Source organism: Vidua chalybeata, chromosome 13, assembly GCF_026979565.1.
Source record: "Vidua chalybeata isolate OUT-0048 chromosome 13, bVidCha1 merged haplotype, whole genome shotgun sequence".
NCBI classification, from domain to species: domain Eukaryota; kingdom Metazoa; phylum Chordata; class Aves; order Passeriformes; family Viduidae; genus Vidua; species Vidua chalybeata.
Window position 1 is genome coordinate 979,439 of NC_071542.1, and position 27,075 is coordinate 1,006,513.

General features: G+C 43.1%; 2 protein-coding genes across 4 annotated transcripts in view; both read left to right on the forward strand.

Annotated features, from left to right (window-relative positions):
- Nucleotides 1-3,677: 3,677 nt before the first annotated feature.
- RCN2 (reticulocalbin 2) lies at nt 3,678-14,806 on the forward strand. Of its 2 annotated transcripts, none has more exons than XM_053954697.1 (7): nt 3,678-3,810; nt 3,923-4,028; nt 6,786-6,982; nt 9,459-9,572; nt 10,296-10,392; nt 12,090-12,232; nt 14,007-14,806. In XM_053954697.1, exons 1-7 carry the CDS (start codon nt 3,709-3,711, stop codon nt 14,157-14,159), a joined length of 912 nt encoding a protein of 303 aa, XP_053810672.1. In that variant the 5' UTR covers nt 3,678-3,708; the 3' UTR covers nt 14,160-14,806. The 2 variants fall into 2 exon arrangements, with proteins under 2 accessions (XP_053810672.1, XP_053810673.1); XM_053954698.1 differs by having other exon boundaries at nt 9,471-9,572.
- A 26-nt stretch (nt 14,807-14,832) lies between these two features.
- Nucleotides 14,833-27,075, forward strand: part of PSTPIP1 (proline-serine-threonine phosphatase interacting protein 1) — a 55,793-nt gene continuing 43,550 nt past the window's right edge. The window contains exons 1-2 of one of the 2 annotated variants that reach the window (XM_053954695.1): nt 14,833-14,969; nt 20,143-20,375. In XM_053954695.1, coding sequence (XP_053810670.1) covers nt 20,343-20,375 — 33 coding nt within the window. In that variant the 5' untranslated portion in view covers nt 14,833-14,969; nt 20,143-20,342. Of the gene's footprint in view, nt 14,970-20,062; nt 20,376-27,075 lie in introns of those variants that run through there. The other variant, XM_053954696.1, reaches the window with a different exon arrangement.

Consider the following 27,075-nt stretch of genomic DNA (forward strand, 5'->3'; position numbering starts at 1 on the left):
AGGGGTCTGAGACCAGGGAAATGTGATTTGTGAGGAAACACAGGACAAATGGAATCTATTAAGAGAAAAGGGGATGTGGTAAGAGTGTTCAAGCATGTAAAAACATAATGTGAAGAGAATAATCCGTTTCCCTCAGTGTGACAGGAATAGCAAGAAGAAAGAGGCCCAAATGATAACCTGAACAGCTCAAGCTGTCATCTCTAAAACATTAAAATTCCTGCAAGGATGGCAATAGATGGCTTGGGAGATCATACACGCTTCAGTTGGATCTGCAGCAGCAACAACATCTCTCAGAAATGATACATCACTCGCCCGTGGTTCAGAGCAGAGAGCTGAGCCATGAAGGTCCCATCCAAATCCCTCACAGTGCCATCCTTTGATAATGCACTTATTATTTATCAGCTGCCTCCTCAGTGTGTGGCTGAGCTGAGTGCCCTGATACTGTGTTGCATCAAATCCTGCTGTTCTAGTTTGATACCAAATCAGATACAGCATCAGAAGAATCTCCTCTTATAACCTATTTCCTCAGATATTAATAGCTGCACTAAATGCAAATAACTAGAAAAACAGGTCAGTAATGTCTGCAGAGTATAAAATACTTTCTGCAAAGTCTTATGAAACAATTAGAACATTCAAGCAGTCATATTTGGGTACTACAAGAGCAAATGACTGTCACTTTGAAATCCAAACACAGGGCATTTAAATGTGATGATCTTTATAAATAAATTGCTGCTCAGTTTTTTCCCTTACTTAAATCTAAAATCAACAACTTTTATAATGGATAAAGGAAGGATAATTGTGGATTTCTTCTCTCTCAGGGTTCCTATAGGTCAGGGTGACCCCAAGAGAGATCCGAAAGAGTCTTTGCTTCCCTAGCCCGAATGTCGCCAAAGAAGAGGTCTGGAATGCTTCCAGTTGCTTTTCCAAGGTTGTTTATTTCTTCTTATCTATAATATTTTCTCTCTGACCTGCTGAGGTCTGCCTAGCAAGGAGGCCATGGCATTCTGCGTGCCCTCTCGGGCAGTGTTTACCTTTTATATCAAAAGTTACGTACACTATGTTTACAATTTATTACCAATGCCTAACATTTATGTTGGACAGTGTGTCTCTACCTTAAACCACTATCACAGCAAGACATGGAGGACAAGAAGAAGGAAAAGAAGGCTAGGACACACCCAAATTCCTCCATCTTGGCCCCCTGAATTATATTCTTAAAAACCCCCAAATTCTACTTTTCCACCCTGTGTTAATCTAAATATCACAATACTAAAACCCTTGCCGCTTGTAACTCCTCATACAAAATTGACAGCCTTTTCCACAGGCTAAAATCGAAGCCACAGATGTTTTTGACTTCATGCCAGGGTCTCTGAGACCCCTGCCAGGGTCTTGAGACAGCCAGGGCAGCCAGAGGGATTCCTGGACTCTGACAGAAAATCTTTGCATGCGGGTCTTAGGTAAACCGTCTCATGCAGCTTAAAATGTTGACATGATAATAACAAAATAAGGGGAATATGTCAAAATGGAAGCCTATCTAAATAAAGCTACTGTCAATCAGTTTATTCTGACAGTGTATAAATTACGTACATTAGAATAAAATTAATTAAGGCTTATTCAAGTCGGGCAGTGATTTATAAAACTGAAATGTAGAAGTGTCAAAAACTTACAGTGAACACCAGATGGATAACTTGACTTGTTAGAAATAACTGTTCAGGAACTGGTGCTTGAGCTGCTGGACAACTGCTCTCATGCTGACAGTCCAACAGACCAAATTTACACTTGCAGATCTCACAGAGAAGTTGTTGTGCTGAACATGACCTTCTAACATTCTTTTTTTTTTTTTTGTGACCAAAAGAATGGCTCTTAATAGATTTGTGACACACTGCATGTGATTTGGCTTGAGGGAAGGGCAGATTTTCCAGAAAAGTCAGGAAGTTCACCACATAAAAAAGTTTTATATAGCATGACTTGTATTCTGATTTAAAAATAGCTTCACTGATACTCCCTTTTAACTTAAAATAGTGATGCATTTGCTATGCAAGTGGTTAAAATAATGGAGGGAAGAGAAAAAACCTCTCTCTTTTTCCCCCCTGCATTCATATCAGAATGGTCTTGAATTTTATTATACAACTGGTTTAACTGTGTGCTGGGAAGGGTCTGGATTGTATTGTGACACGGAGAAGAATATGATTTCCTTTGCTTTCCCTCTTGCTGAGATCAAGATTTTTTTCTTAATGTGCAGGATATAATGAATTCCATAGTAATAAATGTGGTCTTGCAGGTTGTGTAGGCACTGAAATGTCCGATCTGATACACTTGTCAGCCCTTGAGATAGGCAGCGAAGAGGTTTTTTGTGGTGTTAGTAATGCATCAGACAAAGAAAACAAAGCATCTGGAATGCTATTTCAGAAATTAATCAAATTGTATTTCTGTCTCAATTGCTCATAGGATTTGCTTTGTCTATACATGCCACAAGTAGTAGGACTTATTTCACATTTTGTATATGTGATTTATTAAATACTGATGGGAAATTTGACATTTAAACCAATAAAAGATATTAGACTTAACTCACTATTAGATTTTTTAATGGAAAGACATTTCTTATACGGGCAGGAAATTGCAATAACACATTTACTGATTTATTGCAATATTTTACTCTCGGATCTTCAAAACGAACTGTCGTAGCTCTTCACAGTTAATAGAATTGGAGGTGAGCTGGGATCAGTCCATCACTGTCGCCATGGAAGGGACTGGACAGTGCAGCAATTTCCATTACCTTGGGGCTCTGTCTAAACAGTTGTGTTCGTGGAAACACAGGTAGGTTAATCTCACTTCTTTCTGGCTAAAGGAGGAATTTTGAAAATGCCCTTGTATGGAAAGGAGAAATAACAAATCTAACAATGGTCCTACATAAATCTCAACCCAGTAACAGTGATTAATTTGACTGCAGTGGGGTCGGGATCAGAGCAATCCCAATTTCATGTGACAGCTGTTAGGAATGATATTCTTGGGGAGGCCTCTGCTCATTTACTCGATGTATTTTCAGTTTGTCTGAGCGGTCAATGAGGCAAAATTTATTTTACAGCTTTCTATTATCTGTGTTGAACAGTTATTAAAACTTGTATTGATCCACTTTATTAATAACTCTTACAAAGCCTCACTTTCCTTTCTCTTTGCCTCAGAAGTGTTACTTGTGAGTTGTACCCTTAAGCAAGACTAATGCTTGTTCCTTTTCGGTATAAAGCTTTTGCACACCTTGTTTCCTGATCATCTTCCCCTTGCAGGGCTTGTTGATGCTTGCCTGAAATTCTGCTAATCATAGCATCACAGAATATGCCGAGTTGGAGGGGACCCATCGGGATCATCCAGTCCAACATTTTGTCCTGTACAGTGCATCTCGAAGAGTCACTCCTACCATGTCCAAACGCTCCTTGAACTCAGTCAGACTGGGGTGAGTCACTTCAGTCTGTCAGGCCTCACTGATGTTTAAAAGTTGGATAATTCTCAGTATATCCTGACGGTATTTGGTGCCTTTCGCTGGCAGACCAGAAAAGCCTAAGCGAGACAGGCCCGTTCCCGAATCACTCGCACTACGCTCAGGTGACACGGCCGGCCGAGCGCGGCCGCGGGCCCGACCCTCCGCCGCGCCCCCCGCCCGCCCCCGGCCCTCTCCCCGCCCCTCGGCGCGGATCGCTCTGGGCGGGCGGCGCGATGCGGCCGCTGCTGCTGGCGCTGGGCCTGGCGCTGGCGCTGGGAGCGGCGAGCGGGCAGCACCGCGCCGAGTACGACCGGGAGGCGCTGCTCGGCGGGCAGGTGGGCCGGGGGCGGGCGGGGCCGGCCGCCGCTCCGGCGGGGCCGCGGGGCGGGCGCGCTCGCCGGGCCGAGCCGGGCCGGGCCGCTGACGGGGCGTGTTGCTGTGCCGCAGGAGGAAGCGGAGGAGTACGTGCGGCTCAGCCCGGAGGAACAGCAGCGGCGGCTGAAGAACATCGTGAAGAAAATCGACGCGGACGCGGACGGGCTGCTCAGCGAGGGTAACGGCGGGGGCCGGGCGGGCCGGGTTGCTCCGGGAGGAAAACGCGCTCTACCCGTGACACGGCCCGTGGCTCTTGTGCTGGGGAGAATCCCCGTGCAAAACATCACGATCCCTTGCACAGTGAGTTAGAAACACTGACAGGCTCATACAGAGGCTATCTCCGTGCCTAAGGTTTCTGTTTGACTCCAGAAGAGACCACTGAGAGGGGACCTCACTGATACGTGTAAATACCTAAAGGAAGGGTGCCAAGAGGATGGAGCTAGGCTCTGCTCGGTGGTGCCAACTGCTTGGACAGGAGGCAATGAATAGAAACTCATGCTCAGGAAATTCCACCGGAATATGAGGAAGAACTTCTTTCCTATGCAGAGATTGTGCATTGGCACAGATTGCCCAGAGAGGTTGTGGAGTCTCCCTCACTGGAGGTAATCAAGAACCTTCTGGACACAATCCTGTGCCATGTGCTCTGTGATGACCCTGCTTCAGCAGGGAGGTTGGACCAGATGAGCCACTGTGGTTGCTTCCAACCTGACCCATTCTGTGATGGAAGGAGTGTGGCCAGCAAGAGTTAGTGTAGGTCAGAGCAGTATCGAGTTGAAGATACCTCCTTTGCACTTGTACCTGCTTCTTCCATGTCTGAAGCTACTTGGAATCAAGTGGGTTTCTGTGTTTGTAATCCTGTTATGTGCAAATCAGAGAGCATGTGTAAGATGGAAAGAAAATACTGCAGCCATAATACTACATAGGTGTGCTTCAGTACCTGGTGACACCAAGTGGCATTGAAGGGTCATATTGCATCATAGTACAGTATCAAATGGCTCTTCTCAGGCAGGTTTTTGTCAGACTTAGGAGCTACATGGTGAACTCAGCCCCTTTCTTTCAGTACATCATTATGATAATGTTAATTTAATTTTGAGTCTCATTATTAACAATTTTTTTTGTTCTGCTGTGATTTTGACAAAAAAGTCTCTTGTGCGCACACACAAAGCAAGCAGAATCCTTGTCAAATGCCAGAACATTATTTCATTAAAATGACACTAAACATGCAGGAAGCTTTCTAGGTGAGAGAACAAAATGCAGTTTTAAAGACAAGATCAACTGTCTTTTGAATGCATTACACTTTCTACACTGAATTTAATCAACTACACCCTTATTTCAGTGTTCCTGCATGGACTGTGTAGAGTTGAGATAGACTGTAGCTTCAGTGGGATGGCTAATCCCTGTCATACACCACAGGCAGCTCAAAACATGAAGGCTTTAAAGAAAAAAGTCTATATAAAAGTATAGGAGTTCCACCCATACTCCATCCTCATGGTGTATATACTGCATCTGATTCTCAGTCTAATGAATACTTGCCTTCTTTTCACTTCCCAAAGGTAAAACTCACAGTGGAATGTGTTTTTACAGTAAGAAACTTACGGTACTGAAGCTTTTTGAGCTCAGTTATTCTTCAGTGTATTGCAATGCTCTTGAGAACATCTTCCTTACTAGTGCCTCCATTTGGAGGCTGACAGTGAGGGAAGACGAAATGTATTAATGCTGCTTCTCTAATGTTGGAATATTAAGTATTTCTGATTCATGGATTCACTGGATATTATGTGGTCACATGGCTGTGCCTCACACCTTAAGTGCTGGGAAATAAACCATTAATTAATGGTGCCCATCTTTAAGAAATGTTGCAGTTTCTTGTAAGGCAGTGCTGCTTTGTGCACAAGCCTTGCTGGCACACACACCTCTGCATGTTCAATCGATTCACAGAATCTGTTAGCAAGCTGGTCCCTTTGCTAATATAAATTCAGTACTCAAAATGTATTTTAAAAAATCCCTTGCTATTTTTCAAGGATATTTAAATAAACGTAATAAAGTTGTATTGATGCCTCTGCCAAGAAGGACACGATAAGATACTTCAGTATTTAGTAAATGCTGTAAGATTTTTCTGTGTCAAAGTAGTGATTTCTATAGGACTTTTTTTTAGTCATCATGACTTCAGAGCAGGATTTCAGTTGAGTTGATTAATTTGAGATGATAATTTTTGCAATGCAGGGGAAGATGTTTTTCCCTTCCAGGCACCTGAAAATAATTGAGAGATATTGGGAGAATATGTTCTCCGAATCTTCTCTAAATGAAGTAACTTTAATGTATTTCTGTCAGTTCATTGGTATATTAAGTTTTATTTCTTTTAGCTACATTTGTATAAAAACAAGCAGCTAAAAAACCTTTCCAAACTATGTGATGCTTGATTTCAGCCCCAAGTAAAGGGAAAATAGCACTACATTAGTAGTTAATATTTTATTTTGGGTAATTAAGGCAATGGCACAAAACAAAGTGGTTTTTATTTCAGTTTGTGGATTTTTCAAAAGAAACCCCAGAGTGATGGGAACAATGTTTCTTTGGGGTACCAAATTAGATTTAGAGTTGTCCGAATAAACCATACTCAGCATCATTTTCATAAATCTCTGGAGAAAAAAGAAATGCTATAGTGTTGATATTCCTTCAGGTTTGAAAAGACAAGGCTACATAACCATTAACAAACCCCCAGTCTGTAGCTGTGATCTATTCCCTCATTCAGTTACCTTGGAAAAAGCCACAGCATGGAGCAAACAGGCTGGTTTGCTATAAGTAACCTCTTGCCTATATGCTTTCATCTGAATTGCAAAGTGTATTCCAGACAGAATAGATCTGTGGGATCTTCACGGTTTTTATGGTGCAGATGATTCTGATTTTCTTTATTTTATTATATTTTTAATGTTTTTCACAGATGAGCTGAGCTCCTGGATACAGCAGTCTTTTAAGCACTATGTTACACAAGAAGCTAAGCAACACTTCAGTGACTATGACAAAGACGGTGATGGATTGGTGTCCTGGAAGGAGTATAACTTGCAAATGTATGATCGTGTAATTGATTTTGATGAGGACACTGTCCTGGAGGATCAAGAAGAAGAATCATTTCGCCAGGTAAAATGTTTCAGCAGCAGCTCCTGTGAGCTGTTGGCCAAAGGCAGCAACATTTGTTTATTGTGACAGAACAAGATGGGTAGAGAAAGCAGAGCAGCTGGCATATGGTTAACACGTTATGCTGTCTGAGATAGGGGAGTAATTAAAGGAAAGTAGTGGAGTATTAAAGCTGCTACTGACAAAATAAAGACACGGTGAAGCGGTACCTCCTGAGTGCATTTTGCTGGCTGAGTGGAGCATAAGTCTATTGACAGTCTTACAGCAGAGCATGGTCTCCAGCCACCATCTTAAACCCAGGATGCAATCCATTGGGTGAGGTCTGCAGCCTGACAGGGTTCTGCCCTCAGCAGGGGCCATCACCACTGGGGCTGGAGCAGAAGGAAGCTCTTTAACCCCTTGGTTGCAGTGTTACAGCCATTCTTTCAGTTACTGCTCAAGCACTCATTGTGCACTGTCAGTATTGCCTGCTGTAACATTGCCTGTCCATTAGAGACCCACAGAGAAAGCAACAGTAATTCAGACAATTTTAAGCAATGAAAATGCAACTCCCACAGCTAAAAATGGATGTTTAAACACAGAAGTTGTGTATGAATCACGTCTATGAAAGCAGATGCTTAAGCGGGGAAAGAGGCAAGAGAGGCAGGGAGAAAAGGTTCACCAAGAACCACCACATAGCAAAACTTGTTTCCTTTCAAGTTCCACATTTATAAGAACATGCAAATGTTTCCCAGAAAGAGAATAAGTGTGATTTTAGACTATTCTGGCCAGAGGTTTATTTTTTTCTGTGACGATTGCTTTGTCTGCTTTTAGTAAAGTAGTAGTAGATAATATAGGATGTTAGCAGAAGTTATACTAATACGGCGAACAGAGGATTTTACACACCGAGGAAGCAAACTGTAAAGCTTAGAATGTCACATAACTGAATAATTACATAGCTTTTAAATACCACAAGACTTCCAGAGGAACTTCCAGTCAAAATATTGATACCATATTCGAGACATTGCCATCACAGATACATAGGGAGCTATAAATCTATAAGCTGGGATAGAACTGCTTGCTCATGTTGTGGCTTGACTACTTGCTGCGTTTTCCTGCCTGCTGACTTCTCCAACGTAGATTGTAAATGAGCAGCATTGTACAAGCACCACAGGTCAGGCACCATCAGCATTTTCCTTACGTTTTCAAATTAGTGGTCCTGCTCTGATCAAGATGAAAGAGTAAGGTACAGTTTAGAAGTGGCATCAGGTAACCACAGGAGTTTACCAGAAGGTGGCGGCCTTGCTCATCACTTCCCAAAAAACCCTGGAAAACTTATTTTCTCCCTCAATGGTTCAAGCTTACATTGCCGTATTGTACTTTCTGTAATCCTTCTGTATTGCCTTCCTAGTTAAACTCCCAGCTAAGGTCAGCTTTTCTCTAAGAGGAAATTTAACTATTTTGCATAATAGTTAAGATCTTACACTTCATTTTTTACATGTTATGCTTTGTGTTCATCAGCTTAGCCTGATTTTGAGAGAAGTGTCAATAGGTAGGATATAAACCAGAAGTACAATTTCAAATGGTTATTTGTAAATTGTTTATGATCTCTGATTTGCTGGCTACTCCCGTACCCAGATCACTCACACTGATAGCACAGCACACCTAAGGATGGAATTCCAAGAGTTTTATAATTCACATCATGTGCAGTTTGAGCAGAGATCGGTTGTCAATGGTGTGGGTCTGTATTTTGTCTAAAGAGATTATACAAAGTGAAACAAGAAAAAGATAGGAAATCTTTTCACATCTGAAAGACAGAAATAAGAAGTGCAAGACATTCAGAAATAAGAACTTGCCTGCTTAAATCAGATATTATTTCTTTTTTCATGGCATGCTAATATGTATACTTAAAAGAGGTTAGAGAAGTGACTTCTGTTTAAAATGTTCATGTGTAAGGGACAGCAGTCATCTAGTAAAGGAATCTGGCCTTAAAATGGCTTCAGAAAAGACATTTCACATACATGAACTTTCGAGACCTTCTCTGAAATACAGACAGCCCTTGACATAAATAAGATGTAGATCCAGAAGGTTAAATGTCTTTAAAACATACATTTTGGAATTTGCAATGGCTGCCATTAATTATAATCACTGTGCTCCAGTTTGTTTTTGGAAACAAAGTTTTGGAAATTGATGCCTTTTAGAAGAGGATGCACATATCAAAATGAGAATTCTTGGTCTTTTCATTATCTCTCTTTGGTTCACTTTAAATGTCTCCTTAAATTGAAGAAAAAGCAGGGTTTTTTGTGATTCTTAGAATAAAACCACCTCAATTAAAAGTGTTGTTCTTATTGCTCTCAGTGAGCTATTTTTAGTGAAAATTTAACATCAGTATAGTATGAGTAGGTAATGTGAAGCAATATCCTAATGTGCTTACAGCCAGCTGCTGTTATGGTTTTTTTTTCCTTTCCAGTAAGGGCTCTAACTAAATCTATTTTCTAAGCTTCATTTAAAGGAGAAAAAACGTTTTGAGAAAGCTAATAGAGATGATGTTCCTGCTCTAAATGTGGATGAATATATTGCGTTCGAACATCCCGAAGAAGTGGAATACATGACGGTAAGATTTAGGGGAGCATCTTTATCAGCCTTTGTGTGTAGGTCTTTTCAATGTGTGTCCTCAGCCTCAGTGCCACAGGAAGTGGAGCAGTTACGGATATGGCTTGGACAGCCCAAATTAAAATCAGGTAATGTCTTGTGGATGCAGTGCTGGAGGTCAGGTGTTGGAGCAGGAGTTCAGTGCTTTTCTTTGAAATCTGTTTCAAGAGCTAGGATTGCACAAGTATCCCCAGCTTTGGAGACTGGACTGACTTAGCCACCTCACAGCTCTGTTAGGCTGCAAATCCGTCAGTGAGCTTTTAGCTTTTGGTTTTGGCTCTCTGGTGGACAAAGACCAGCCAGTTCTCCTAACAATTCAATCAAGTTGCAAAAATGCAAATTAGTTAATCCAACAGATAAGAAAACAAAAGTGAAATTGGATGATAGAGCTTTGTACATATTAATGTTTCTCAGCTGCTTTTGCAGTTTTGAATTGTGTTGAAGGATTCCAATTCTATGGACACCTTTCAGATTTGGTTTTCATGAAATCTAACATTCTAAACTCTTAAGGACAGATCTGTTTTATTGCACAGGAAGCAATTACTGCACTAGTCCGTGTAAAACAAAAAGAGATTTGAAATGAGGGAGTCTTTCATTTAAGGAATATGTCATTGCTCTAAAATGATTCAGTGCTGTTTCTCTTGATCATGAGTCACTAATTTTGCTCTTTGTATGTGTACAAAAGGAATTTGTCATTCAGGAGGCTTTAGAAGAACATGATAAAGATGGTGATGGATTTGTTAGCCTGGAAGAATTCCTTGGTGATTACAGAAGAGACCCAAGTAAGGAAAAATGGGAAGGGGCATGAAAGGGGGAATTAACAAAAACTTTTGGAATGGGGAGAATTGGATGCACCTTTATTTTCAGCTTTTCACATTAAACCTACGGATTCTGAGGAAGATTTTCTGGCTTAGAATAATTCTGTTTTCTGGGACTGGGCATAGTAGACTCCTTATTTCAGTCTGCCCCATGTGTATTTGGTGGTGGTTTGTGTGTAGCCCATTCCACAGTTTCCTTGCAAGTTACTTCTTGTTTTCTGAAAGACTGAAGTGAATTCCTGACCACAGAGGATGCAGCTGAAACAAGGTTGTAGCCGTATTTGCCAGCTGAGCACATCTGCAGATCCAGCTAGCAGGAATGAAGGGCAAACTGCCCTGGCCTTCATCAGCCTGAGCAGGCAGCTGCCAGCCTTGCTTTGCAAGGACTGAGCTGAGTGTGTTGTGAGAGGGATGGAAGGGAAGTGTGAGCAGTCGCTTCACTGTTCCAGGTATCAGAAGCCTGATTGCTGCCTTCACTCTTTGGTTTGTTTGGGTTTGGTTTTTGTTTTTTTTTTTCCAGTCTTGGCCTTCCTTAAACTTGATTTGTTCCTTCTTTAATGAGAAGAAGGACACTTACCTGATGCTTATCAGTGTTTCTCAATGAATATTTTACACACTGTATTTGATTTGCTAAAAGCTAAGGCAAATCATTCTTCCCATTCCAAAAATCCCAGTGACTTCAGTTTTGTGGAAAGTCTGCTTGTCCCAAAGGAATGGTGATTTCGAATTGCATCCTAGATGGGGAGAATTGTGTAAGCCACATGAGGATATGGAGAACCAGGGGAATAATCTGTTTTTCTTCACTCTAATCAGCCACCTGGAATTTCACATTTTATAACCATCTTTGTTTGTCAGAGCCAGTAAAAACAATGGATCTCTGAATCTCTGATGCAGCCACAGGGTTCTTTATTTTTTCCTGCTCCAACATGAAAGAAAGTTTTTCCAAGCCAGTCAATAAAAAGTTGTTGGAAAGGAGTGAAATTGCTGCAGTAATAGAGAAGATAACAGCTTTGTCATTACAACTTGTTAGCAAGACTTGAGAATTAACTGTGATTGTACAAACTACTTCAGCTTTTCTCTCCTGCAGACAGTGTTCCTGCAGCACTCTTTAAAATGACTAATAGACTGCATGGGGGCTCTGATTCATAATTAGCTCATGATTTGGGGCAACAGTGTATGGTAAATTGTGACATAAAGGGAAAATCTCCTTGCAAAACCAAGTGTTAGAAAGGAAAGAGAGACTTCACTTTTTCTTCTTTAATAATAGAATTGTAATTATTTTGAAACTGTTACTTACCTGCTTGTGATACCTGCTACTTTTGACTTTCATAAGGCTTAGAAAGCAAGTTCATGCTTCTCTGCAATGTTCATAATTTTGATGAATTACTTCTCAATTCCTTGAGGAGTTAAGGACAAGTCTAAGATTGCTGTAGGCTGCAGGATGCAATACCTGTACATCGGATAAGGATAAAACAAGTGTGCAAATAAATACTGACAGTAAATGAAATTTCTTTCCCTACCATTAAGGTTTGTTTTCTGTTTAGTGACATCACTTTTAGGTAATGTTTTATGAGAATAACTGTATTTGCTTAGGAGAAAAGATGAAAACCTCTGCTTTAAAGTGAAGAGTAGCTCTAAACTTTACAATTGTGTCTTACTAGCTGCAAGAGAAGATCCAGAATGGATACTGGTTGAGAAGGACCGATTTGTGAATGACTATGACAAGGATCATGATGGAAAACTCAACCCTCAAGAGCTGCTGTCTTGGATAGTACCCAATAATCAGGGTATTGCACAAGAGGAGGTTTGTGGTTTGACTGCTGGTTAGGTTTTAATTACTGCAGGAGAATGGTGAAGAATCACAGTGAAATGAGAGAAGCGTTCAGCTTTTTCATGTCTTAGTTATTGCAAAAAATCAATATCAGTAGATCTTTGCATATATTTTTAACTTCTTTCCACCTTGACAAGGAATGCAGGTCCTTTAACTGCATTAGGCAAATGTGAAGTTCCTATTAATTGTGTAAATGTTTGTAAATTAACAAAGTGCTTTTGTACATGTTTAAATAGCTTATCTGCTTTGACTCAAGAGTACAGAATTTTAATAACTCATTTTTTAGTTGTTGTAGGTAAATCTAATGAAATGCACTACCTAAAGAAGCTGCATAATTTTGAAATAAGAAATTGATTGTAATTCTTCTAACTGGATAAATCATCATAATTGTAGAACTAAAAACTTGTTTTAAGTACAAGAAAATGGAAGTACTCCATGGTTCAAGATGGTGTAAAGCAAACGTTGATGATGCTAATTAAAATGGTTTAATCAGGGGTAGAACAGCATAATAGCTTTTAAGTGGATTCTTCTTTTAACTTATTTTTTGTGGCAGTTTCCAGTCCCTGACAGCGTTAGAGAGGATTTCTGCCTTTCTTCTAGTAACTTCTCAGTTAAATTTTCCATGTCTTTGCTTTACCCTGGAGGATTTTGGTGCTCAGAATGGCAGGAACGCCAGGTCTTCCCATGGCCTCACGTTCCTGGGGAAGAGAGGCACACAGCCCTAGTGCTCCTCCCTCAGCTGCCACCTGTGCCCTGCTGGGCTCTGGGGCCAGGAGCAGCCCTGTGGCAGCAGCAGCAGCAGCAGCAGCCCTGGGTGCTGCCGTGTGGGACCTGTTGGATGCCCAGCTGTTCCTGGAGTATTGCTGCAAATGGGGATCTGTGAGCCTTTGCATGGCCTTTTCTGGCTGTGGTCAGTTCTTAGTTCACACAAGTAGCACTGTTCTGACATGATCTCTGTTCTGCTGAGTCTGTTCATACCTGTGTTAGCTTCCTTGGTTTGGTTTTTTTTTTTTTAAGCTCTTCTTAGCTATTTTTCAGATTTTGGCTTTCAGCAAGGCCATGCTGTAGTAATAGCTCAATTCTGCAACTAATAATTTGTTTTATTTGTTTCTCTAATTTGCTAATTTTTTCTTTTGGATAATATAAAGGCTTAGCAAAGTCACCTGTCCTAAAGAGAAGGTAGCATTGATTTCAGTCATAAATTGCTGTTTGAAGTCAGAGTATCACACTTCCATTTTGGCATTTCAAAATGACTTGAGAAACCCGGTAGTTAAATAACATTAAAATAGAAAAATTACTATCTATTCCATTTTCAGGAATTGACATGTGTTGGCCAAGATGTTTGTCATATTAATCTTTCAGCTTTTGCCATGCAGAGTGCTTTTAAAATCCCCTTGGCTGACGTTAGTCCCTGTTATTTTTGGCTCAGTTACATTTAGCCACACCAATCAGGAAAAGTAGGAACAGAAGGATTCTCTAAATCAGTGTATTTGTAGATGTTCAGCAAATGAAAACAAAGCCCATGTAATACCAGGACTCCTATTTCTCAGAAATAAGCAGTGCAGTAGAGCTGCTGCACAGCCTGTTAGCTTTGAACTATGAAATACTGGTGAATGAGCTACAACTAAAATACTCTGCATTTGGTTCTTCATTTTACTGCTACACTTCCCTCTTTTTATAAGATATAAATAAGCAAAAATCGGAATTGTTTTAACTTGGTGCATGTGGTGGTCTGTTTCTTTCACAGGCTCTGCACCTCATTGAAGAGATGGATTTGAATGATGATAAAAAACTTTCTGAAGCAGAAATTCTTAAGAACCAGGATTTGTTTCTTAACAGTGAAGCAACAGATTATGGTAGGCAGCTTCATGATGAACGTTTCTACCATGAAGAACTTTAGATTATTTATTTTGTAATATTTTTTCTTCCCTTTCTTTCATTTGAAGCTTTTGTTAAAAGCACTCATCAGCTGCATTGCAAGTTTCATGCTGTAATTACAGTACAGTAATGTTTGTGTAAATAATTTGCATTCAAATTTAAATTGCCCTCCTGCAAACTTCCTGGACTTCTTCTAGCCTTCAAAATTAATTTGAAATACTTGCTATCAAAATTCTGTAGTGTTGGGAAATAAATACTTCAGAGTAGTACTGTATTGTGAAGGGTTGTTCTACTGTACTTGAAGAAAATGGAGAATCTAGATGGTTCTGAAAGAATGCAAAATATAATAACTGAGACTACTATTTTTCTAATCAATTAAATTAGGGCAGAGTGTGGGGAAGGTGGGGGGATGTTTAGAGTTAGTATTGACTGTGTTTTGTTTAATACCTTTGGAGAAATACTTACATAAATGCCTCAGTTGTTTAAGAGGTTTCTACTTGATTTTGAATGTTTTCTATACTGTGTTTTACTCTATCATAAAACTTGCTATTTTTACATCAATAGACAGGAATTATTTTTAATGTACAGTTGTAGAGCATTAGCAATGCAGTGGTATTTTACTGTGTCAAGACCTTCTTCATTTGTTGGATTAAAACTTAAAATGTTCTACCTTCCTGTGTTTTGTACATCTATTTCTCACCTTGGGTCGCCCATAGCAGCTCCTGAAGATGTGAGCAATGTGCATAATGTCCAGTGGCAGCATTCTTGGCTTTATTCACCAGAGATGTGTCATCTTATCTGGCTGCTAAAGAAGATCAAAAAAAAAAGCAAGGTGTGCATTTAACATTTTCTGGACAAGTTTGCAAAAGCAATTGTGTTTATTTTTTTCTTGGTGGTATATGGAAGGCTAAAGCATCAAGGCATTGCATACGTAATATTTGTAGTAATAGCCTCTAAAAGTTAACCTCAGCTGAAAGCTCCACAAGTGAGTGCTGTCCCATTTTGTGATTATTTAAATGAGGGTTAATGAAGGGTTAATGGCACTACAGGTTCAGTGTAGGAAAGTCCAAATATTCACTTCTGTCTCCTGGAAAGAAATGAGCTGAGTATTCCAGACAGAGACAAAACCTCACAGGACAGCTTGTGTGGAGTGTGTTAGGGTTTTTTAATTCCTATATAAATAACTCTCTTAATGCTCTCACAATGCTCTCCTTGACTAATGTTTTCCTTCCTCCCAGCTCTATTGAGTAAAAGCAGCTAGTTCTGCCTTGTTTTTTTCCCAGGATACCACCTCTTAATTATGCTCAGAATAAATGGAATTCCTTTTAGGGTAAGTGCTGATGTGTCACCAGTAGAAGATTACAAATTTTGATTCAAAGCAAAACCACATATGCTATATTCTTAGATATCATAGAAATTCAAAACACTTTTTCAATTTTAGTGGTTGGATTTTTTTCTACACATATTTTTTTATGTCAGTTCCTTGGGAATATGAGTACAGCTCTTGCCATAGTGGTGATGAGATCTGATTCTTTAAAAAAATGAAGTCTAGTAAATCCAGTGTGCTCAGGAATATTAAAACAAACCAAAATACGATAAGCTGACTGGTGATGTTTCTAAATGAGCACATATGCAGAGTATTGGCTAAAATAGGCTGAAGGAAGCTGAAGTGTTGCTTCCCATGATGCTAAACAAGTCACTACTGCTGAAGAAGGGACATTTGGTCCAGAGGCAGACCTGCTGCGGTTGATATGTTTGGTACACAGATCCAAGGGTCCTTTTGAGACATGGAAAACTCCTCAGCAGCACCAGCATTGCCTGTTTGGCTAATGAATGTGCAGTACTTGCAAATGAATAGTGACTTGCTTTGAATTAAGGCATGGAGAAAGCCAGTGTATTGATAAAGCATTCAAAAGGTGCCAGAGAAATTAAAAAACATCTTTCAGCAGTTTATGACAAGAAGAGGGGGATAAAAACCCAAATAATTTCATTTTCTCTTTCACAAAGTACTTCTGCTTTTTTCCCAAGAACAACCCGATCCTGTTTGTGCTATTCAAGGCCCCAATGACATTGCACTTCTTCACAGTTCCCTTTTTCCTTTGTTTGCCTTTGAAACATTTTCAGGGGTACTGATAGTTTAAACCCATACAGAGCACAAAAAGACCTCACATTTCTATGATACAAACAATTTTATTATATACAAAGTATCACAATGTTAATTCTAGAGGAAATCCATTCGTGTTATTTATGATTATGGCAAAGGCTGATGATCTTTCTCTTAGGTAAAACAGCAGAACAGGGTCCACCTTTCAGTGGTGGCTTCTATTAGAAACTGCTGTGAAATGTTAGATAAGAGGTAAGAACAGAGCCTGTGCAATCAATCTTTATATCAGTTATGGATTTTACTGAAGCAGAATGCCAGCAGGACTGACTTGCACAGCGAGGCTGCTTTTGGAAGGCTGTTCCAGCAGTTCCCTCTAACAGGAGCAGAGGGAGCTGAGTTTCAGGGCTGAGCAGAGGCTGGTATGCAGTCTGGGCCGTGCTGAAGCAGCCTCTAGCTGCAGCCACAATGGCCCAGAGCAGCTGGAACAAACCAAGCCAGGTGTTCAGAGGCTGCAGTTTCAGTTTCCATGGGAACACAGACTGGCTCCTCACAGAAGGCAAGGTGATTTCAACATTTTTAATGGGTATGATTTGGGATAATTTGCAAATTATCCTGACATTTTGTACATGGAAATGCAGAGATCCATTCATATGGAATTAGAATGGTGGGCAGAGCTCAGCTGCTGAATCGTGTCTGTTTTAGCCATGGTTTTCCTCTGGCAGAGGTCTCCTTGCTGCTCTGTCCCCAGGCTGTGGGGCTCAGATGGACACCAGGAGCTGTTGCAGTTTGGACATGGCTGCACTGCAGCTGTTGTTTGAAGCCGTATCTCAGATGTAACGATTCTGGAGGCTGGGAAGGGCTGCACCAGTGCCTTCCAGTCTCCATTGACATTTCCCAAACCACCATTCTAAGGGATCACAACATACCCGAGGACTTCTGAACAGTACAACCAGCTCAGCATTGGGATTATCTGAGTATTCAGCATTTCTTTGTCTTCTGCCTTAATACTTTCCATGGACTCCCTCATCCTCTTGCTATGTAGAATAAAAGGTTTAGTGTCTCCTTAATCAGATGTATCTCAGATGTAACGATTCTGGAGGCTGGGAAGGACTGCACCAGTGCCTTCCAGTCTCCATTGGCATTTCCCAAACCACCATTCTAAGGGATCCCAGCATACCCGAGGACTTCTGAACAGTACAACCAGCTCAACATTGAGATTATCTGAGTATTCAGCATTTCTTTGTCTTCTGCCTTAATACTTTCCATGGACTCCCTCATCCTCTTGCTATGTAGAATAAAAGGTTTAGTGTCTCCTTGATCAGACTCCCCAAAATCAGAAACATTTCCTTGAAGAATGTCTTGCTTGGCAACCTGGATGAGCACAAAAATGTTTGTAGATGCTATTTTCATATTTTGCCTACTGTCAAATCCAAACCTGCCACCCAAATCCCTGATAAAAAGCTTTGCTCAAAGCCGGCCCAGCTCCGTATTTAATGTAATTAGTTGTGTTCGCTTATAAGACTGGCACTATGGATAACTGTGAGGCCTTTGGGCCGCCTGTTCACCACCACAGCCTTGAAGTCCTGTTTAGAGCAGAGGGGAGATGGAATTGTGTCCCCCTTCTAAAGCCCTGCAGGGCACGGTGCCCCATGGACACAACCCAGCATCACCAGGAGCTGCGGGCAGGGACCCAAATGGGCCCAACTCTGCTTTGTCACAGCCAGGGCTGGGACCCACAGCAGGCACTCTGACAACTCCCCCAAGCACCCGAACTGGAGAGCTGCTCCGGGCTGCTCTGAGGAGCTCAGCCCAGCACAGAGCGAGCTGCCCGTGCTGCCGGCGTTGGAGCTCCTGGGAGCTGCCAGGAGGTGACTGTGCTGCACCAGAGCTCTTGGGTGGGATGGATGCAGGCACGGAGCCCAGCCTGAGGTTCAGTCAAATAATTGCCTTTGTGGCTGGAGGCCAAACTAAAAATAGCAAGAAAGTAGCAGAATATTTTAGAGGGCTAAAACACACTTGGTGCATTTTTATGAACCCCAACAGCAGCAAAGATGGTTTCAAAACACAGCTGTAACTTGGAAATAGTAACAGGAAACATTTAGGTTTGGAAGGACTGAGATAAAACACTCTAAAAAAGATGCTTTTCTTTTTGGATACAGATCAAGTATGACTAGTGCCCATGCCCTCAAAATACATTTTTTCAAAGAATTTTCCCTTCTGGAAGAAAGCTTCACTCCTTTCTCCTCAACACTGTCTGCAAGTGAATCCTTGCATTTCTCCTCCCACTCTCATGCAACGATGCTTTCTTCCTGCTACACTTCTGACCTTCCAGACTCTCGTCTGCCCTCCTCTGCTTGCACTTCATTTTCCCTCACAAAGTCCCTGCACATTCCCTGTCTTCTTCAGACCATCAGGAAGGAACCTGGCAAATTCTTTTAAACACCAGCTACAAATTGCCCATGGAGTGAGTAGGGGTAACTGCAGCCCCCAGGTGCTGCAGAGCTCTCTGAGCAGAGCCCCGAGTCCCGCTGGAGCCCAGGGAAGTTGCAGGACTTCCCCACTCTGGAATGATCTGCCCGGGGGCTGCTGCTGGGGGGCAGCAGGAAAACAGCAGCACCCAGAGCAGTGTCAGTCAGGCAGCTGGAAATCAGTAAGCCCTGATGTGTTCTTGGTGTGGACAGACAGCTTTCACATAGGCAACCACCACAGGACTCTTTTCTTTTCTTTCTTTTCTTTTCTTTTCTTTTCTTTTCTTTTCTTTCTTTTCTTTTCTTTTCTTTTCTTTTCTTTTCTTTTCTTTCTTTTCTTTTCTTTTCTTTTCTTTTCTTTTCTTTTCTTTTCTTTTCTTTTCTTTTCTTTTCTTTTCTTTTCTTTTCTTTTCTTTTCTTTTCTTTTCTTTTCTTTTCTTTTCTTTTCTTTTCTTTCTTTTCTTTTCTTTCTTTTCTTTTCTTTTCTTTTCTTTTCTTTTCTTTTTCTTCATCCCAAAAACTCGAGTGAGTATTTAAAAGCAGATATTTAAGAATGATTAAAACATCCTAAAGAGGTGAACAGAGGCAACCTCACCTGGAGGACAGGTGCTTTGGAGAGGGTTTCAGGGAAGCTTTAGAAGTGTTACCCTGTGCTCAGGTATTTGCAGCTGTTATAACAGCTGGAGGAGCTGATTTGGGGAGCTGCCTGAAATACCTGGTGTCAGCAGTGTGCTGAGTGTGGTCTGGGTGCTGCTGCTTCACTGGTCTGTGAGGCTTCGCTCAGGTCCTGATGCTAACAAACTCTTAGCTCTCTTCTTTTGGAAGACTTTGGATTTTACTTCTAAATTTCAGATATCTTGCATATTCATATGAACATTTATGTGAGGGCATGCAAATCAGGAGTGTTCTCTACATCAACATCCAGGTATCTAAATATGTGCAGACACCTGCACACTTCTCAGGGTTCTTAATTTAACCTGAGTCCTGAAAAGCCTTTCCAGCTGCAAAATGCAGCTTTGAGCTAAGCTTTGCTCTGTGCAAAGGCATGGGCCTCTGGCAGCCCCAGAAGGTGCTGCAGAAATGGGGCTCCTATGTTCCTTTTGCTTCTTTTTCTTTGCAAGACCACAGCATTAGAGAATAGCTTGTCTCTATGTATTGTGCTGATTTCTTTTGCACTGTAATTGTTCTCTCTCTTCCTTCAGCTGATCAAATCATATCACTGAACTTAGTGCCTTTTTTCCCCCTCTATTTTTTTCCTGTCGGCTCACACACACCCATGGCAAGGAGCAGCCTGACACCATTTGACATCTCCTTGCTTCCTCATTTCAATATTAACTGTTTACCAGAGGAGAAACAGGTTTGGGGTGCGGGTGCTGAGCACTTGCCTGTCTCTGTGTGTGAGCAACAGCTCTTTTGCCCTCTGTCCCTCACAGCCACAGGTCATTTCTCTGAGCTGCCTGGAACAGCCCCATGCTGTTGGCACCAGCCTGACTTCAGGAGGGACAGGTCTGTGGATGTGCTGCACTCTGCTTGGGCTGGGGTGCAGTGACAAGGCTCAGAGCTGTGCCTGCTGCTGCTCTCACCCCACAACGGACTTGCTGAAGGATTCCTACCCCTCCACAGAGCAATAATAATGACCCAGCTGCAGTTTAAAGATGCTTTTTGGGTAAGTGAGCATTTACTATGTGTTTCCTATATTCAATGTATCTGCATTTTATAATCTTTTAAAATACAACTTGGTTCTGTATATAGTTTAAAACTAATTTAGTGCTGTTCTGTGTTCTCAATGTAGTTTAGTAAAAATCCAAATTTGTCTCCAAGCAAAAACATAGTGTTTGGTAGTGTAAGTGTTTGATCCTGGGCAGAAAGATGCAGTGTAAAGAATATATCCAGTCTCCATAAAACCACTGACATTCCCAGGTCCTGTACTAGGGCCAGAAACCTCTTTTGAAAGGGACATGGATTTGTCTGTGTCACAGTGCTAAGAACCTGCTTGCAGTGAGTGTCCTCAGCTCTACAAGTGGCTCCCAGAGCAGGTGAGCTGTTACTAATTATAGGCTGAATTCCCTCCTGTTTGGTGAAGAGCAGAGCCAGCAGCTGTGAGCAAAATGCTCCTGCTCAGCTCCCTCCAGGTTCCCACCCTGCTGCCAGGAGCGTTCCCAGGCATGCAGAGCCCAGGAGATGTGAGGCAGCACAGGTTAGAAAGGACCAGCAGTGCCACTCCACAGCTAAGCCCAAACTCACAGCTGAGTATTTGCTAAAACCAGCAAATACTGAAACGAGGAGATCCGCTCCATACTTGTTATTTGACTTTTGTTTGAAAATCCTTTTGGTCTCCTGTTTTCAAGCTCTTCCCCTGAAGTTACAAGGTAAAAGGACCTTAGTCATTTCTCTGTGATAACCTGAGGTTCTCTTGCAATTGGAGAATGAAAGTTCAAAATCAAAATTCTAACATTGCAAAGTTAAGTAAACAGGATGTTATGTGGCTGCCTCTTTTCTGGGCAGTCATTTATCCAGCATCGAGGACTGACTTAAAGAAAGACATGAAGCTATATTAATTCTTCCTGCCATTGCCTGGCTGTTCTTTCTGCTTGTGGTCTCTTTCTCTCCACCCACGCTTCAGGGTAAACCCTCTCTTGGTAGAAAACAGAAGGGCAGAGGCAAAAACACATTTCAGTGAACCACCATCCTCCGGGCACTTCCAAGAAGCCCTCCCCACCCCCACTGCAGTACCAGATTTGAACAGTTAAAAAGAATAAAAATACAATGAGGAAATACGAAAGTCGATGTTGATGTTAGGACTAACTGTGCGTGACCACACCTATGTGAGATTCTCCTCCTTTGTGCACTCACTGGCTGCACAGTGCAGTGCACAGGGTGGGACACAACTGTGGGCCAGTGCTACCCTGGGAGCTTCAGCCCTGCATTGCTGAACTCCCTTGGAAAACAAGCCACCTGCCTTTTAGAGCTGGTACATTTGGTATAGTTACTTTTCAATGCCTTGGTCTTTAGGGAGAATAAATCAAGCGATGGGAGTAGTTTAGGGTGATTAATGCCAGCTGATGATCTGGCTGGGCTGGTTCTTCATGGCTCTTCTTCTCTAAACTTCTCTCCTGTGCTTAGTCACATTACCATGACTCAAATCCTTGCTTAGCTTTGAAGCTAACAACTTATTTAAAGGAAAGCATCTTTGGATTTCATTTTTTTTTTGGCTGGAAATGTATTCTTGCCCAGCTTGATTAAGAGGGCAGGAATGTATCTGGGTGCAGGACAGAAGCTTTAGCTACACAGTAAGTCTTTAAAAGTGAAAACTTACAGGATATTGCACAACACAGCACAAGTGTGCAGCATGCCCCCCAGATCACAAGGTCAGCAAATATTTCTGCATTCATAAGGTTCTGTTGTGAGAGGAAAATGTATTCATGTTGTTTGCTTCAGCGAGCAATTATCTCCTGTATTTGGTCTGTACACTGAACAGAAACTGCCTTTCTGATTGACACCCAAAAGGTGTTTGCCCCGTGGTGGGTGCCTCAACACAGAGCCTTGATCTCTGATTGCTGCACCCACTCCCTGTGCTTCACCCTGACAACAACAGCTGAACAACAGCTCCCTGCTCCACCATCAGGAAACTTTTGGATAAGCAGGGGTTTCCTCAGGACCTACCTCAATGTAAAATATATAAAGAAACACTAAAAGCAGATCTCCCCCAACTAGCAGAGAAAGAGCACCATTCATCCCTCCCCAAAGTTCTCCAGACTTCATAGAACAAGGTGTGCTGTCTTCCAGGAAAATTGTTCCTCATACCAGGTTTAAGTTTTATCCTCTCTTTCCAAATAAATGTAGCAGTGATAGTACTATACTACTTTGTTGAATTTTATTCCACACTAAGTTCAATTTTATTTTCTTTGTAGCATGGCCTGAGCAAAAACCTGTGTATTTTTTAATTGCAGTTTTTATTTCTATATACTCCACATTCTCTGTAATGGTTTAAGGGACAGTTGCTCAAAGTCTGCACTAAAATGTGCTTCTTAGCAGAAGTTCTCTATCCTCTGATAATATTTTTTTGGAAAATGTTAGTGAGATGGAAATTCAGATCGAGTTTGACAGCCAGTGCAAGGCAGTTGCTGGTGGATTAATATTCTGCTGGGCTGCTGTATGAGCCTGACAGATGTTTCCTGTCTTCTCTAGCATCATATAAGAGAGGTGGGGAAATTCCCATGTTAATGGAGAGTGTGTGTCTGGCACCAGCCGAGTTCCATGGTAATGGAGTTGTGTTAACAGGCAGGGCAATAGTAATTGTTTCTGTTACAAAAACCACTATCCAAGAATATCCTTCCCCCTCAGTCACTGGGTGTCTTTCTGAATTTTATTCTCGGTTCTTGCAATCATTGTTGCTTTTCCTTTGCAATTTCTGTCATTGTCTTTTCCTTCTATTTAGTCTGCCTCCAGCCTGCTGCTCAAAACTGCAGCTGCAGCCCCTGAAATGCAGCTATTTCTGGCCAAGAGATAGGAAGGTACTGGCACCACTTCCTGGCTTTGCCATACCCACCTGGGAACAGGGAATGAGGAAAACTTCCAAAGGAGCTGGTTGGTTTTGGGGCAGGCTCCAAAGTGCCCAGAGTTGAGTGGGAGCAAATCTGTTCACTCGTACAGCTTTGAATCAAACTCAAGCAGCCAAGTCAACTCTGAAAATGTCTCATGGGCTCCTAAGGTACTTAGGATTTAAAAATAAGTGCTTGAAGTGTGAAATGCTTGCTCCTTCTCAGCTGTGGGATGAGCTCGGGGCTTGTGAATTCTCACAGCTCACATATAAAAGTATGGAGGACATGCAGGCCAGCAAATATGAAGCAGGCAGGATTTGCTCCCCTGCCCTGCTGTGAGGGGTCCTTTCATATCCCTGCCTGTGGACCCATGGTTGTGGTCAGACACTGCAGCAGTGGGAGCCATGGAAGTGCTCCAGGAGCAGGGACTGTTACAAAGATGCTTAATGTCTCTTGCTTTGACTTCAGGCTACACTCAACCTCAGGTTCAGTGTGAAGTTGACTTTGTAGATGAGCCTCTCAACTCCTACTGTAGCTTTTTCACACAATGGTCTGTTATATATGCTGAAAAAGATGTAATTAGCTTCACAAATAATTTAGCTTCTGATGAGACTCTTAACTGTGGAACAAGAGCTCCGTGGTGATAAACGTCACAGTAAAGCTATTTCCTAAACTTATTAGGCAACGTGCTGAAGAAATACAGCATCAATTGTTTTACTCAATATAGGAAGTTTTTTTATAGCAGGAGCTACCCTGCTTTCCAGTAGAGGTTGAGCTTTGCAGGGCCCATTGTTTTGCAGCAGGTATGTGAGGAGGAAGTGATACTGTGCAGGTTTGTTGGGAGGAACTGGAGCTGGGGAGGCTCCTGCCAGCCCAGCACCCTGAGGATGAGCTCGGGCAGGCAGGGATGAGGCTGGCAAACCTTCCAGCCTGGCATCCCAGCTTTGCAAGTGGGTCCCACCGAGTTTGATTTCAATGGCATGGCACCAGTTGCATCTGACTCTATTGACACAAGGCAGGTTGAGATAAATCATCTCCCTGCACAACAGCACACAGGTGGGCTCTGCTGTCAGCACATCCTGCACTGCCTGAGCTCCAGAGGCATGGCCATGGTCCTGCACTCCCTGAGCTCCAGAGGCATGGCCATGGTCCTGCACTGCCTGAGCTCCAGAGGCATGGCCATGGTCCTGCACTGCCTGAGCTCCAGAGGCATGGCCATGGTCCTGCACTGCCTGAGCTCCAGAGGCATGGCCATGGTCCTGCACTCCCTGAGCTCCAGAGGCATGGCCATGGTCCTGCACTCCCTGAGCTCCAGAGGCATGGCCATGGTCATGGTCCTGCACTCCCTGAGCTCCAGAGGCATGGCCATGGTCCTGCACTGCCTGAGCTCCAGAGGCATGGCCATGGTCCTGCACTGCCTGAGCTCCAGAGGCATGGCCATGGTCCTGCACTGCCTGAGCTCCAGAGGCATGGCCATGGCCATGGTCCTGCACTGCCTGAGCTCCAGAGGCATGGCCATGGTCCTGCACTGCCTGAGCTCCAGAGGCATGGCCATGGTCCTGCACTGCCTGAGCTCCAGAGGCATGGCCATGGTATGCACTCCCTGAGCTACAGAGGTATGGCCATGGTCCTGCACTCCCTGAGCTCCAGAGGCATGGCCATGGTCCTGCACTCCCTGAGCTCAAGAGTCCATGGCCATGGTCCTGCACTCCCTGAGCTCCAGAGGCATGGCCGTGGTCCTGCACTGCCTGAGCTCCAGAGGCATGGCCATAGCCATGGTCCTGCACTCCCTGAGCTCCAGAGGCATGGCCATGGTCCTGCACTCCCTGAGCTCCAGAGTCCATGGCCATGGTCCTGCACTCCCTGAGCTCCAGAGGCATGGCCATGGTCCTGCACTCCCTGAGCTCCAGAGGCATGGCCATGGTCCTGCACTGCCTGAGCTCCAGAGGCATGGCCATGGTCCTGCACTGCCTGAGCTCCAGAGGCATGGCCATGGCCATGGTCCTGCACTGCCTGAGCTCCAGAGTCCATGGCCATGGTCCTGCACTGCCTGAGCTCCAGAGGCATGGCCATGGTCCTGCACTGCCTGAGCTCCAGAGGCATGGCCATGGTCCTGCACTCCCTGAGCTCCAGAGTCCATGGCCATGGTCCTGCACTCCCTGAGCTCCAGAGTCCATGGCCATGGTCCTGCACTGCCTGAGCTCCAGAGGCAGAGTCCATGGCCACAGCGCTGGTCACATCCAGGCCAAGTCACCGCTGCAGGACGTGTGGAATTGGGGAATAAAGAGGGAACCAGCTTGGAAAAGTTGGACTGGTTGCCCAGCTGATGTCTGTGTTTTTTGTGAGGTTGACTTCATCCCCACAGAACAGGCTGCTCTACTCTTTTTTCACATGTAATTTCTTCTGCCACTTCCCCAGCTGCTCTGGGAAGGATACTTGTCTCCCTGAGGCAATGAGAAGCACCCGTGGAGGGTGGAGGAGGGGGCAATCACAACAGTCATTGAAACCAGAGGAAATCACAAGTAGAAAACCTGAGCAGTCATTGTGGCTATGAAACACTGGTGCTTCACAAGTCACTTCTGAGCAGAGCACAACAGCTAAAATGAAGCTCAATGAACTAACACTAGATGAATGGCTTTACAGAGAGTTCATTGTGGGTCAGTGACTGAAATAATTAGACACTTAAATACACTTTATTACAATTTTCTGATGACTGTGTTGCAACTGAGGGGTTTGACTATTAAAATTGGTTGATCAATTACTTAAGTCACTGTGACAACTTTGTTAATATTTTTACACAGCTATATCTGATTTGTTTTGATCCATTCTGCTCTGCAAAGGTTGGTTGGTTTTACTTGGGCTCAGGGAAGGGGAGGATTCTTATTTCTGCCGATTCTAAGTGTGCCATGAGTCTGTATTTTAAATTTGGAATAGGTGAGTCATGGACTCTGCCCACATGTACACGGCTACGTCTAACCAACACCACTCAAAGAGTGTTTGTCACACCCAGCTTGAAATGGAGCCTCACACAGAGATCAGAGGGTGTTCTCTGGCTTGTTAGAGCAGCCCAGTGAGGTGCATTTTCTGAGGCAGAGTCACAGAATGGCCAAGGCTGAAAGGGGCCTCTGGACATCTCCAGCCAAGCCCTGCCCAGCACAGGGCTGGCCCACGCTCAGAGTATCTCCACAGATGGAGACTCCACAGCCTCTCTGGGCAAACTGATACCATGTCTCACCACCCTCTCAGCAAAAAAACCTTCCTGTGCTTAAACAGGACTTCTTGAATTTCCACAGGTGCTCGTTGCCTCTTGCCCTGTCACTGGGTGCCCCTGCAAAGCCCTGGCTCCATCTCCTCTGCTCCCTCCCACAGGAGTTTAAACACACTGAGCACCTTTCTGCAGGCTGAGCAGTGCCAGCCCTCAGCCTCTCCTCCCACCATAGCTTTTCCAGGGTGAATCTCAGAGTGTCCCCATGAATCTCATTTCAGCAGATTTTTTCCTGACAGAACTGGGTGATTCACAGCCTGCCCCTCTCCTCCCTCCAGGCTGACACTCCTGCAGTGCAGCAGAGCTGCCTCTCTTTCTTCAGTCACTGGCTGGAGACAATGAACTTGGGCTGCTTCGTAGGCCCAGGAGAACACTTGGAATTTCAATCCAGTAGCACTCATTGCATGCTTGTATGGAAGGCAAGTTAGGTTGCTTGGTTGTATTTCAGCTCCTTTAGTTCAAGAAGACCTTTTTCGGATTTCATTTTCCTGCCTTGCCACAGCAAGGTAGATTCCAGCGGGCATATGGCACAGAAAACACTAGTTTCATCTCCAGTTTAA

Excerpts from the sequence above, each read along its gene's own strand:
- RCN2 (XM_053954697.1), top strand. The coding sequence starts at position 3,709 with ATGCGGCCGCTGCTGCTGGCGCTGGGCCTGGCGCTGGCGCTGGGAGCG. Across the intron at positions 4,029-6,785 it reads GGACGGGCTGCTCAGCGAGG|ATGAGCTGAGCTCCTGGATA; the intron begins GTAACGGCGGGG and ends TGTTTTTCACAG. Across the intron at positions 10,393-12,089 it reads TGATTACAGAAGAGACCCAA|CTGCAAGAGAAGATCCAGAA; the intron begins GTAAGGAAAAAT and ends GTGTCTTACTAG.